General features: G+C 44.2%; 2 protein-coding genes across 2 annotated transcripts; both read left to right on the top strand.

Annotated features, from left to right (window-relative positions):
• The first annotated feature begins 1,641 nt into the window (after nucleotides 1-1,641).
• Nucleotides 1,642-4,142, top strand: LOC123145922 (uncharacterized). The gene is made up of 7 exons (XM_044565440.1): nucleotides 1,642-1,898; nucleotides 2,783-3,085; nucleotides 3,179-3,222; nucleotides 3,308-3,370; nucleotides 3,459-3,591; nucleotides 3,674-3,734; nucleotides 3,815-4,142. Exons 1-6 carry the CDS (start codon nucleotides 1,775-1,777, stop codon nucleotides 3,724-3,726), a joined length of 720 nt encoding a protein of 239 aa, XP_044421375.1. The 5' UTR covers nucleotides 1,642-1,774; the 3' UTR covers nucleotides 3,727-3,734; nucleotides 3,815-4,142.
• Nucleotides 4,143-4,658: 516 nt separating this feature from the next.
• LOC123145921 (serine/threonine-protein kinase VPS15) lies at nucleotides 4,659-13,230 on the top strand. The gene is made up of 12 exons (XM_044565439.1): nucleotides 4,659-5,062; nucleotides 5,151-5,225; nucleotides 5,715-5,837; nucleotides 6,050-6,095; nucleotides 6,202-6,362; nucleotides 7,024-7,103; nucleotides 7,715-7,820; nucleotides 8,818-8,994; nucleotides 9,087-11,912; nucleotides 12,185-12,420; nucleotides 12,518-12,617; nucleotides 12,869-13,230. The coding sequence occupies exons 1-12, from the start codon at nucleotides 4,862-4,864 to the stop codon at nucleotides 13,046-13,048; spliced, it is 4,311 nt and encodes a 1,436-aa protein (XP_044421374.1). The 5' UTR covers nucleotides 4,659-4,861; the 3' UTR covers nucleotides 13,049-13,230.
• Nucleotides 13,231-13,247: the final 17 nt, after the last annotated feature.

Raw genomic sequence — 13,247 nt, 5'->3', positions numbered from 1 at the left:
AAGAGGCAAGTGCAAGGAAAGGGTAGCTGCGGGTGAACTTTCTTCATAACTCTAGTATTTAGAACATGCCAACTTTTGCTAGTCCAATGACATGTATGATGAACTATTCGTATGCTATGTGTGTGATCTACATGATCTCTATGTGCTTTTTTATGTTGCACGAGAATGTATGGATTTGAGGATTTGATATGAAGGACATAACCGTTGACACTGACGTTTGAGGGGTCATCGGGCGCTGTCTGCGGACATGCCCGGACTTGTCCGCGGATGTTTGAGGATGATATTTAATGGGGTCCGTGGATGTTTGAGGATGATATTTAATGGGATCGGTCCGGTTGTAGATGCTCTATTGTGTGATGGTGTTGGACAAATATTTCAAAAAGTTGGGCCGCAAATCATAAGTTGAAGATCAGAAGTACTTATTTGGATAAGGTGTGCGCATGTGCGTTCATAGAAGTGACCGTGCGTGTGTATAGAGAGCAACTAGTTAACGAGCGCTCCTTCGGGAGCCTCGCAACGATCAGCGTCACTTGGCGCTCTCTCAGCCATTCGCCACGTGTCGCCCTCTGGGCACTCCCCTCTGGATTTTGTTTTTTATTTTACCGCACGCGTTTTCGGCTTTTTAAATGGTTTTTTGGGGGGTTTTCGACGTTTTGGTTTTCCACGGTCTTCCTTAGCTTTTCAATCAAAAAAAAATTTAAAAAAAATTCGCGAAGAAACGTGTTTTCTTTTTTCCCTTTCGCGAGATAACTTTTTGCTTCCGCGAGGGGCACGGTTTTGCTTTCACGAGAGTCATGGTCGTGCCTCTCGAAAAACGAAAAAACGCATTTTCTGTTTTTTTTTCTTTCATGAGAGTCACGGTTTTGCTTCCGCGAGAGGCACGTGTGTGCTTTCGCGAGAGTCACGGCCGTGCCTCTCGGAAACGGAAAAAATAGCTTTTTTGTTTTTTTCGCGAGAGTCACGGTTTTGCTTCCGCGAGAGGCATGGTTGTGCTTTCGCGAGAGTCACGGCCGTGCCTCTCGAAAAGGAAAAAAACGCGTTTTCTGTTTTTTTTCCTTTCTCGAGTCACGGTTTTGCTTCCATAAAAGGCACGGTTGTGCTTTCACGACAGTCATGGCCGTGCCTCCTCGGAAACGAAAAAAACGCGTTTTTTCTTTTTCTTTTTTCCTTCCGCGAGAGTCACGGTTTTGCTTATGCGAGAGGCAGAGTTGTGATTTCGTGAGAGGCACGGGCGTGCCTCTTTCGGAAAGAGAAAAAACCCGTGCTCCCGGTTCGGTTTTTTCGTCCGGTTTTTTTCGTGAAAAAAAAGTTCATCAAAACCTATCAATATAGGATCTAGTTTTGAAGATCTCGACGCGAGGAATCCAACGGTGAAAGCGGTACGAGAATTGGACGAACGATTTAAGAGATAAAACGTTTTGAATGAACGAATCTACGAAAAAGGGAAAATTCACAGGTTGCGACAAGTGGCGCGCTGCATGTGCGCCATTTGTCGCAACCAGGGGAATTGGAGTGGTTTTTGCAACGAGTACCCCTCAATTAGTGATTTCGGTGTGTATTTGAGCGTTGTGCATGTACGTGTTTAAAAAACAACAATTCTGAAAGAAAAAAACAGCATTGGTTGCCATCCGGCAACATGGGCTCTGATGGCAATACAATTCCCAAATAAATCCCTCGTCCCCCCTACAGATCCCACTCTCCCCCGTTCAAACCAAGCTCCCCGAGCCCCCAATTCCCCAAATCCGCCCTTCCCGTTCCCGTCAAGCACGCGGCGATGCCGCCGAGGAAGAAGCGGGGGGCTCGCCCCGCCGCCAACCAGCCGCCGCCGTCGCCGCCCAAGCCGCCCGGCCCCGACGCGTCGGTGGAGGAGAAGCTGCGGTGGTCCGCCGACCAAGAGTGTACGTGCCCCCGAGCCCTAACTCCCTCCCCCCAATCCGTCCCGCCCGAAATCAGTTTTAGATGCTAGATTTGAGGCTAGCAAGCAGTAGACGCGGGGGAAAGAAAAGATAGAGGGAGGAGGAAGAGCGCCGTCGTACTCGTGCCGCCGCTCGCCGTAGCAGGTCGTATCTCGCCGCCGTACTGCAGTTCTTGGTGCCCATGGCTGCCATATGAACTTTCGTTCCGTGTTGGTCGCCGTTGGAAGAAGGTAAAGCGTAGAAGCTATGTGATTGACTCCCAAGAGTTTATGTGGATGCAGCACAAGCCGATTTTACTGCTTTAGTATTCTTCTCTGCTTAAAGCGTCCATGAATAAATCTATGTAAAATGACGGCTTAAATTATCTTTAGGAAGCAACATACCTTCTTCAGTGTCGGGGATCTTTGGTTCAAGCCTGCTCCAAAGGATTCACCATCCCCAATTTGTCCTGGCACTGGCAGTCAGTAGGAATGTAGGATACAGTCCACTTTTTAGGCTGAACTTTGAAATCTAATGTCAATGAGAAGGTTGTAATCTAGTGCAAATATACCGACATCTTATTCTCTAGGCAGTTGGCTCTATCATGCCTGATCAAACTCTCAAATCTAATGTCAATGAGAAGGTTGTAATCTAGTGCAAATATACCGACATCTTATTCTCTAGGCAGTTGGCTCTATCATGCCTGATCAAACTCTCACTACGATTCTTTTGAATGGAGCTCTTTCTGCTGCTATGTCAAAACCTGAATTCTTGTGATTTTTTCCTCTGTATTTAATACAATAAGAATGCATATCATAGAGGCACTGTCCTTTAACTTAATGTAATTATCAGGATTCAATTGCTAATCTACTGTCCTCAATAAATAGTCGTACGTCGGAAAGCTGCCATCAGAGCTATTCAAGCAGCAGAGACTGAGAGCATACTCTCCCGGCTGCACTTGGTGCGATCCTACATTTCCAAGGAGCAACTAGAAACACCCGCCTTGCAATTTTTTCAGGAGAACTTGCCCAACGTGTCAGTTGTACGGAACGAAGAGCAGGGTGAGCTTGAGTTGAAATGGAAAGACTGGGATGATCTCATAAATGGAGACCAGAGGCATGACAAGGTTTCGCGAGCTTCGATCACGTCATTGGCAACTGCTCCTGGTTTTCATTTCTCAGGAGATTCAGGTTCAAATGCTATCTACTTGTTGTTGCTGTACCTTTATAGGCACCAAAGCAGCTTGACTCGAATGATCTTCTCACCTTATATAATGCGTGCAGTGCAGAAGAACTTCATCGAGAGCAGTTTTGATTTTAACAACTTTGTAAGTATTTCTTTTGTACAATGATGATATGGGATGATTTTTCTGTACCCTTGACAACTCTTTATTTTTCTCTGTTCCTTTGAAGAACTGGAGTGAGCTGCCCGAAAGCCAAACGATAGGAGCACCAGATTCTCTACAGACACCCGGGGTTTGTGTTTAACCCTCTTGACACGAAATGTTTGATCTTGAATCTCCTTTTGAGCTCACATATTGTGGTGTGACATAACCCTGAGCAGGCCACGAGCAGTCGACTCTCTTTTGGCATGACACCGAAATCAGTAAGACAACCCAAGAATGGCGAGATGCTCTTATCCGTGCACGGGTCACCTCTTGGAATGTACAAAGAGGAAAATCTGGCAGCTATTACCGGTACTTGCTTGCGCCTGACACCGCAGCCATCTCTTATTGCTGTTGTTTCCTTTCTGATGACTAACGGGGAAACATGTTGCAGAATCTGGAAACGGAAGCGAAGAGCCGCCTCACGATGCCAGTGGCCATCAATAGTAGTAGTAGTAAGAATTCCACATGCTTAAGCCCCTCTTTTCCTTTACACATCCACTGGCTCAAGGCTAATCTTTCATGTCCATTACAGGAGCTTAACCGGCCCTCAACATAAAAGGCTAGGAATTTGATGCTGCATCTTCTCTTCAGGCCGAAGCTGGGACACCAATCGAAGCTCCAACCACCAATTCAGTGTGCTTGCAGCAGCATCTCGAGTCCCAGCGTCAGCTGAGAGTCTCCGACAAGATGCAGTGCGTGTGTAGGCTATCATGTTTGATATAAGATCTTATCATGTTTGATGTGTTGCAAGTGCAAGCATCTGAGTCATGTTTTTGTTTGCTATAAATCATACCATGGAGAACAATGGTGAATTAGCAGCGTTTACTTTGCGGTTGCCAATCATAACTCGAGTATTTAACGCATGTGCATGTATCCCTGTGATGTACTGCCACCGTCCCGAATCTAAATCTAAGACAATTAATTTGGGAAGGAGGTAATACAAAATACCTTGGGACAACTGCTTGAAAAAAGATGTTTCAGTCAATTTTTTCTGATTGAAATTCGACGGCTGACACTGCATCTTCCTCCTCTAGCCGAGTCTTATCCTCTAGTCGAGTTCTCTGCCCAGCCCCCCTCCCTCTCCTCCCAAACCGCGTCGTCCCGTCGCCGGCGAGGTCCTGGCCGTGTCGCCGGGGACAACGCCGTTTTGCCTCGGGGCACTACTCTCTGACAAATCTGAATACTTCTACACCATTTTTTTTTGACGGGTGAATACTTCTACACCATAGTACCACATTGTTTTTGAGAAAAAAAACAAATGCCTTTTTTAAAGAAAAAGTCGGTACTAATGGTTTTGTAAACCGGACCGGGTTCCTTTCCCACCGGATCAGAGTCAGGCGGCCAGCAGGGGGTTGGATTGGTTTCCGATCGAGAGCCCAACACGACACACCTCCTCTTCTCCCCCAATTCAACCGGCGTCCTCTCATCAGACCCCATCGATCGCCTCCGCCCCACGCCACGCACCTCCCCTCCGCGGAAACCCGCGCCCAGAAGCAAAACCCCGCCGCCCCGCCCCACCCCGGCGAGCCCCTCCGCCGCGGCGGCGGGGACAGGAGAGGCAGAGGGGGGCGCCGCGGGGATGGGGAACAAGATCGCGCGGACGACGCAGGCGTCGGCGACGGAGTACTACCTGCACGACCTGCCCTCCACCTACAACCTCGTGCTGCTCGACCTCGTCAGCCGCGGCCGCTTCCTCAAGTCCGTCCTCTGCAAGCACGACGAGGGCCTCCTCCTCGTCAAGGTCTACTTCAAGCGAGCCGGCGAGCCCCTCGACCTCAAGGTAATCAGTAACCGCCGCATCCGCATCCCCTTCCTCCCCCTTCGGGTTGGGAGCGGGGTCCTGAGAAGATCTGTATGTTCCCTTGCAGGACCATGAGCGGAGGCTGGAGCGGATCCGGAGGGCGTTCCAGGGCCTCGAGGGCTCCCACGTCTGGCCCTTCCAGGTCAGGCCTTGCTCTGCTGTTTCTTTCTCCTGTATAGTACACGTTATATTACTATAACCATAACTCAGGAGACGATTACTCGCTGTTTATTAGCCCCTTATCGTGTGACATTTAGTGAGGTTTAGCGAATTCCTGTGTATTGTTATTATCTCTGTTTGGTTTTTGGTGGGAATTTTAGTGTGTTATCATTCAGCTGAGGCAGCAAGGTTGGATTCAGAGTAAATTCCCTTTAGGCTTTGCCTGCTTGTTATACTACCCTGTTCAGGGGTTTCCGCTTTCTGGATTATGATGAATGTATGACGCCAGGTTAAATTCTGACGGCCAGTTGGGAGTATGCTCTCTTACTAGGATGTTTTCTCACAAGATGTACATACTTGAACACTGAAATATCGCATTACCTTTCAATGTGTGGAGAGTGGCTTTGTTGCGCAGACATGTTTTCTCTCTCACATGGTTGACATGCTGACAGGACTCCGGTTTTTTTCTCAGGTTTGGTTTCAGACGGACAAGGCAGCATATCTCCTGAGGCAGTACTCCTACAGCAATCTGCATGATAGACTTAGTACACGCCCTTTCCTCAGTCAAATTGAGAAGAAGTGGCTTGCTTTTCAGGTGCGCCCTTCTTTCTTTTTTGTCCCTGCTGTCGGATGGTCATTAGTAGTTGTTACAAAGGTGAAAGAGTCAATCATGTGGGAGACTTCTATAGGAAGTTGTACAGCCTCTTTGCTAAGTGTAGCCTTAAACTAGTGGCACATGTAAGAGTCGTTCTTCATTCCTTTCCTTTCCAGATATGGTTGTCGACTTAGCTCAATTTGGTTGTGCAGTTAATACATGCTGTGGAGCAGAGCCATAGTAAGGGAGTTTGCCATGGTGAGAAGGTTTTCTCTTAAGTTATATGAGCACTAGTGTTTTTCTTTCATTTGTATTTACACTGCCGTTCTCCTAAAATATATATTTACACTGATGTTTTTGTTAGGTGACATAAAATGTGAGAATGTACTGGTTACCTCATGGAACTGGCTATACCTCACGGACTTTGCGTCTTTTAAACCAACTTACATCCCGGATGATGATCCATCTGATTTTTCCTTCTTCTTCGACACTGGAGGAAGGCGAAGATGCTATCTCGCACCTGAAGTTAGTCCCTTCACCTAAATTATATTCAAAACTTCAATGCTCTTTTATCCACTTTATCTCAGTTTGCTTGCTCTCATTGGTGTAACAATTGTTACATGCTACTAATAGTTTGTTAATAGACGCTCTTCACTGAAATGCTTGCTCTCACTGCATCTCCATCATTCAAAAGAGGGTACAATAGGAAAAGCCTATAATTAATAGATGTTTTAGATAAGAGCATAAGCTTTGTAATGAGAAACTGAACCAAAACAATGGGACCTCTAAATATGAAATAGAGGGAGTACAAGAATATATCAGTAGAAAGGCCTGTATAATACTTCCACAGCACCACCCAAAGCAACTGGGTTCACAAAAGCATGATAAAAAAATCACTTCTGATTGATAAACTATATAAATGATCCAAAAACATTTATACCAGGCCAATTCAGACAGTTTAGCAAATCTTTAGTACATAGTACAAAATAGCAGCTCCAGGCATGAACATAGAACTTCTGCTGAACATCAAGAATAAGAAAGAAGCATACCACAACATGCATTCACAATGGTATCCAGCTGTAATGTGATGTACTTTTATGCTATATCTTTGTTAGCTTATAACTTCTTTTTGATGGCACGTTTTTATTTGTACTGTGAAATAAACTAAACTCCATTTTTTCTCCAGAGATTCCACGAACATGGTGCTGAGTCCCAAGTTTCATCAGATGCACCTCTGAAACCATCTATGGACATATTCTCTCTCGGGTATGCAGTGTTGTATCGTTGAAGATCTTTCTTAATTTGGTCGGGAGTTGTGTTCTTCCATTGGGATATGTGTGCTTTCCATTTTGCATGTTAATGATAGATTACTGATCACTATCGTTTGCTTGAACATGTTAATTTGATCATATGTGATGTATTGTCATTTGACCTCTTTATGTGACAAAAGGGGATTTTTCTTATCAGACGAAATCTGATGGTTATTGGAAGATTACAATCGACCTGTTGTGTCAGCCATACATGATGTATGTTGCTGCAATGCATTGTATCTTCACCTTGAGACAATTTACCCACCAGTGAAGTATTGAGTTTTACTATATACTGGGGAAGAATTTGGAGCTATTTTGGATTCATTTAAGGCGGCATGCATTTTTCACAAATATTGCATCACATTTTTCTTTATTGGGATTTAGGAGTGCTGTGCAGTTAGAAATAAGAAGAGTTGTTACTTAAATGAAGATGTTGATTTTCCTGTTTTTCTTCACTAGCTACTTATCTTCTCTTCAGTACTCTACTGTGCTAAAATTATAAACTGATCTGATGGATTTTTACTTCCTTGTTTACTGATTGGCAAACTATTTTTTCCTTCCTTCCAGGTGCGTTCTTGCTGAACTTTTCCTGGAGGGTCAGCCGCTTTTTGAGCTTTCACAACTGCTTGCTTATCGACGTGGCCAGTATGATCCAACGCATACCCTAGAAAAGGTTTTCTGTTCTTTTCTTGCTCTTTGAAATATATTTTTTTAACATCAAATAGTTTCCGTATTTGTTCTGAATTATTTTGTAGCTGTTGTTTCTCTAACATAGAACTTGAGGTTGACATGTCTGTTATTCATTCTGAGCAACTGTAACATCCTGGTCGCTCCATGGGTGCCTGCAGAATTACTTCTTGGCTTCTTGCTATAGGGCCAGTAATACGTGTTCCTTGGGAAGTAGGACCAACAATAAATTCAGTCATGTTGTTTATTCCTACAGTGATCTTGTTTGATATTGGAATTTTTGTGACCAACACATACAAAATTGATTCTTGAGTATTCTGTTCTTAACTTGGTGGTTGCAATACCTTCTCAGGTTCTGGCATGGAATGTTGGATGACAACACGTAGAATAGGAGAATTGTGAATGTATACACTTTATGATTCATAAGTTTGGCTATATCTGCCCAAATATTTGTCCTAAACTGAACTTTCGTACCTCTTGGACTATGCCTTAGAATAGTACCTACCGCCTATCGTTGCATGATTTGTTTTTTCCCAGACCCTAAGAGGATACATATGGACAATTTTAAGTGGATGATCCATTGCTGAATTTAGTGCAATTGTAGAACTTTAACTGGTGATGAAATTTCCATATCTGAATCTTCATTGACTGAGTAAACAATAGGGTAAGGGTTAACGGTCTTTCGTGCAAAAAGATATTTTCTATGTGGATCTAAATCAATTAATACGAATTTGACCAGTCCGTAGGTATACATTCCTTCTTATTTGCAATTTGTTTGTGAAGCATATGTACTGAAAATGCATGGTGTAGGGAGTAAGTATGAACATGCTTTCATTTGCGCGCATCTCCCACTGATTCTGCTGGTGTTTGCTGATGTTATCCAACAGGATTGCAATATTCCTTTGAGATATACCAGCCATTCATTATGCCCATTGTACCATGTATCACAGGACAAGGTGCTCACTGTTAATTTGTTCTTTCAGATACAAGATGCTGGTATCCAAGATATGGTACTTCACATGATTCAGTTGGACCCCAAAGAAAGGCTATCATGTAAAAGCTATCTGCAAAAATATGCAACTGTTGTTTTTCCAACCTATTTTTCAAGATTTCTGCACAAGTTTTTCTCGGATATTGTTCCACTTGGCTCAGATGCTAGGGTAAGGATTGTTGAAGTTTGTGTTAATTCTCTGATCCATCCACTACTCTTCAGTCTTCACCATGAGCATCCTAACATACTTTATTTGTACAGATTGAGAAGACACAGGAAAATTTTGAAAGGATACATGACATGATGATAAGTGGCTTAGCATGTGAACAAATTCAAGTATCTGGGGAGAAAGGCATTGGAGGACAAGCTGCAAATTCACCAAGAGAATCTGCCCAAAGCGCATCTTTGGTTAAGATAAACATTCCTGGAGACCATCGGCAGATTGTTGGAGACCTCAATCTCCTTCTCAAGGAAGTTGAGCAAAGGAACAACCATGGAGACACAATGGTCTCGCGTGCAAATGGTATTGGGCCCTTGCAGCAGCTTAATGAAACACAAAGTCAAACTACAAGTGTCTTGGCAGCTCAGAACGATGATGTATCCCATGTGCACAAGATCTCCAAGAGCAACTTACTTGCTTTAGTGTCTGGTTATGATTCCCAATCAGATACCTATAGTTTTGACATTTTCCAACAGACACACTCCAAGGTGAGCTGTGAAGGAATGGTCTTGCTTGCCTCATTAATATGCTCATCCATACGAAGTGTCAAAAAACCAGAACTGAGAAGGGCCAGTCTCATTCTTCTGAAGATCTCTTCCACATACATAGATGATGATAGTCGCTTACAGCTGGTTGTTCCCTATGTTATTGCAATGCTCTCAGATCCAGCTGCCATTGTTCGCTGTGCTGCTCTGGAAACCTTGTCTGATGTTCTGTGTCTTGTTCAAGACTTCCCTATCAGTGATGCAATGATATTCCCCGAGTATATCCTCCCGATGCTTTCTTTGCTCCCAGATGATGCAGAGGAGAGTGTTAGAGTTTGCTATGCTAGTAACATTTATAAGCTGGCTTTAACAGCTTATAGATTCCTGCTTCGTTCTCGGAGCATAGCTGATACTGGGCCTCTAGACAAATCAGTGGTGGCTGCTGCATCACAGTCTGCAGATGCACCAGCAAAGAAGAAGGATGATAAAATTGATCGTCAACTTGCACGTCTGAGGAGAAATATTTATGACATTGTGCAAGAGTTGGTGATGGGACCTAAGCAGACACCTAATGTCCGCAGAGCTCTCCTGCAAGATATAGGTTATCTATGTTACTTTTTTGGGCACAGACAAAGTAATGATTTTCTTCTTCCTATACTCCCAGCATTTCTAAATGACCATGATGAGCAACTCCGTGCAGTTTACTTTGCGCAAATTGTCGTTGTTTGCTACTTCATTGGTTCAAGAAGTGTTGAGGAATATCTCTTGCCCTATCTTGAACAGGCACTAAGTGATGATATGGAGGCTGTGGTTGTAAACGTGCTTGATTGCTTAACCATGATGTGCAAAAGCGGTTATCTGAGGAAAAGGGTAATCGTTGGCTTATTTGGGAAGGCCCTTCCATTACTATGTCATCCAATTCAATGGGTTAAACGGTCTGCTGTAGGGCTTATTGCTGCCTGTAGTGAGAGCTTAGGGCCTGTAGATACTTATGTGTACCTTTCTCCACATTTAAGGCAATTTCTACACAGGGAGCCACCTTCATTGTCTGAAACTGCTCTTCTTGCATGTCTTAAGCCTCCAGTCTCGAAATCAGTCTTATACCAAGCTTTAGAGCTTGCCAAGGACACAGGAGAGGTTTTACTGAAGGGTGATGTTAAAAAGGAACAGATATTACATGGTGGAAGATATCCTGCTGCAACACAAAGTGTGTCCTCTGCGGCTCTGGAAGATGCTGTAAGGTTGAGAACATCTACGTTGGACATTAAAGATTCAATTTCTTCAGATAAATCGTTATATTATGGCTATGCGCCACATGCATCTGCTGGGAGTATTTCATTTTATGACGGACTGTCTAAAGGAATACCATCATATTCTGTTAATACTGATAAGCGTGGTTTAGGAGAAATATATATGCCCTGGGAATCCAACCGGCATCCAGGTTTATCAAGTTCAGTTCAAGGCTTCCAGACCAGAGAGAATCATTTCAGTAGCAAGCATGGTGATTTAAGCATCAGCGACCCAAGGAAGAGCAGCTCCCCTGTGCCAGGTGATGGTAGTTCCAACTCTGAGACAGCAGTATCGCCCTCCTTCAATAGATCATCAGTGGCTCTGGAGACAGGTTGGAAGCCTCGTGGAATTCTAGTGGCACATCTCCAAGAACATCGCTTGTCTGTCAATGATATTGCTGTGTCAGATGACAATTCCTTTTTTGTGACGGCTTCGGATGACTCGAGTATTAAGATATGGGATACAAGAAAGTTGGAAAAGGACATTGCCTTCAGATCTAGGTTAACCTATAGCTTGGGTAGTAGCCGAGCTCTATGTACTACAATGCTTTGTGGTAGTTCTCAGGTCGTTGCTGGTGCTAGCGATGGCACATTGCACTTGTTTTCTGTCGACTGTGCACGTGGAGCTGGGAGTTCTACAGAGAGGTATTCTGGCATTGTTAATGTAAAAAGGAAAGATCTGAAAGAAGGTGCAATCCTCAGTGTTGTAAATTGTTCATCGGATAGCTTTAGCCCAACCATCCTTTTCAGCACTGAACATTGTGACATCCATAAATGGGATACAAGGTCCAATTCAGAATCTTGGTCATTTAAATCGTCACCAGAGGAGGGTTATATCTCGGCACTTGTGATGGGCCAGTGTGGAAATTGGTTCATCTCAGGGTCTTCAAGAGGTGTTCTTACATTGTGGGATCATAGGTTTCTGCTGCCTGTCAACTCGTGGAACTATTCCACAGTAAGCCCTATAGAGAAATTGTGCTTGCTTATACCACCACACAACTCAATATCTTCTAGTGGAAGACCACTCGTTTTTGTGGCTGCGGGCTGCAATGAAGTCTCCTTGTGGAATGCCGAGAATGGTAGCTGCCACCAGGTAATTGTATAGCTTTATATTCTTATTCTAGTATTCTGGTGATAAAACATGTCATTTACTTGCCTTTGAGAGATTACTGACGCTACACCCTCATAAGTGAAAACTTTTCTATCCTGATATAGAAAGCTCATGATGTTACTTCACATGATTTAGAATGCGGAACACCTGTGTTTTCTTTCTTCTGTTTTTTCATGTGCTTTATATCATTTTGTATAAGTTGCAGCACCTTTGAAATATGTATTGGCATCTAAAACATTGAACACACTATACAGATGTTTAGGACAGCAGGCACCGAGAATGATGCTGTTACACCAAAGACACCATCAAAACCTCTTAACAAGACAACTGCCAAAGACGTGAGGCGAGCAGGAAACTACAAGTACAGAATTGAGGAACTGGCCGATCCGCCTCCACGCCTTCCAGGCATCCGGTGCTTGCTTCCTTTGCCAGGGGGAGATCTGTTGACCGGGGGAACAGATTTAAAGATACGCTACTGGGACCAGGCCAGGTTGAATATTACTACTATACACTCTTTGCTTCTGCATTTTTTCCCCCTTCACAACATGTGATATTAATATATATTCTTCTGTTTGATGATTTTGAAGACCTGAGCAAAGCTTCTGCATCGCTGGTCCTTCAGCGAAAGGAGTTGGAAACGACGAGTTTTACGACATACGATCCAGCTATGGCGTACAGGTTGTGCAGGTAAGTTTGTCAAAATAGCATCATTGTTTTGTTTCTCTTGTTTATCTGAAGTTACACAGTAATAATTCTCTAGGAGAAAACATTGTGAAAAAAAGTTCTCTACCAACTAAAGAACCTTTTGAATTCACATGTCTGTCCCTTTAACCTCCAAACTGGTGCTGCTGAATTCCTGCATGGCAATTTGATCTCCATTGGGGCTGTCTCTCTCTGAATCTCTGTTGGACGCTAACAGAATTCAACGTTGTGTGCAGGAATCGTGCAAACCGCCTACACCGGCGTCCAGGTTGACGCACAAGACGCAGCTCGCGATGGCCGCCGCCGATTCTGCCGGCTGCCACCGGGACGCGATCCTCGCGTTGGCCTCCGTCAACTTGTCGAGCCAGCGGTTGATATCGGCCAGCAGAGACGGTGCAGTCAAGGTGTGGAAATAGCTACTCCGGCCTGGGTAAGCCGGCGCCGTCTCCCACGGTGACAAGCAGGCAGGCCCCTTGGTGTACATACATATTTAGCCTCGTGACACAGTAGTACATATATATCACGACTCACTGTTGTAGTGTTGTACATATGACGATGGGGTTAATCAATACAAAACTGGAGGTTGCCATGCGTTTAACCAGTTGTTTGTTGATG

This window comes from Triticum aestivum, chromosome 6D, assembly GCF_018294505.1.
Source record: "Triticum aestivum cultivar Chinese Spring chromosome 6D, IWGSC CS RefSeq v2.1, whole genome shotgun sequence".
In the NCBI taxonomy this organism is placed as follows: domain Eukaryota; kingdom Viridiplantae; phylum Streptophyta; class Magnoliopsida; order Poales; family Poaceae; genus Triticum; species Triticum aestivum.
This window is presented reverse-complemented; position numbering and strand designations above follow the sequence as displayed.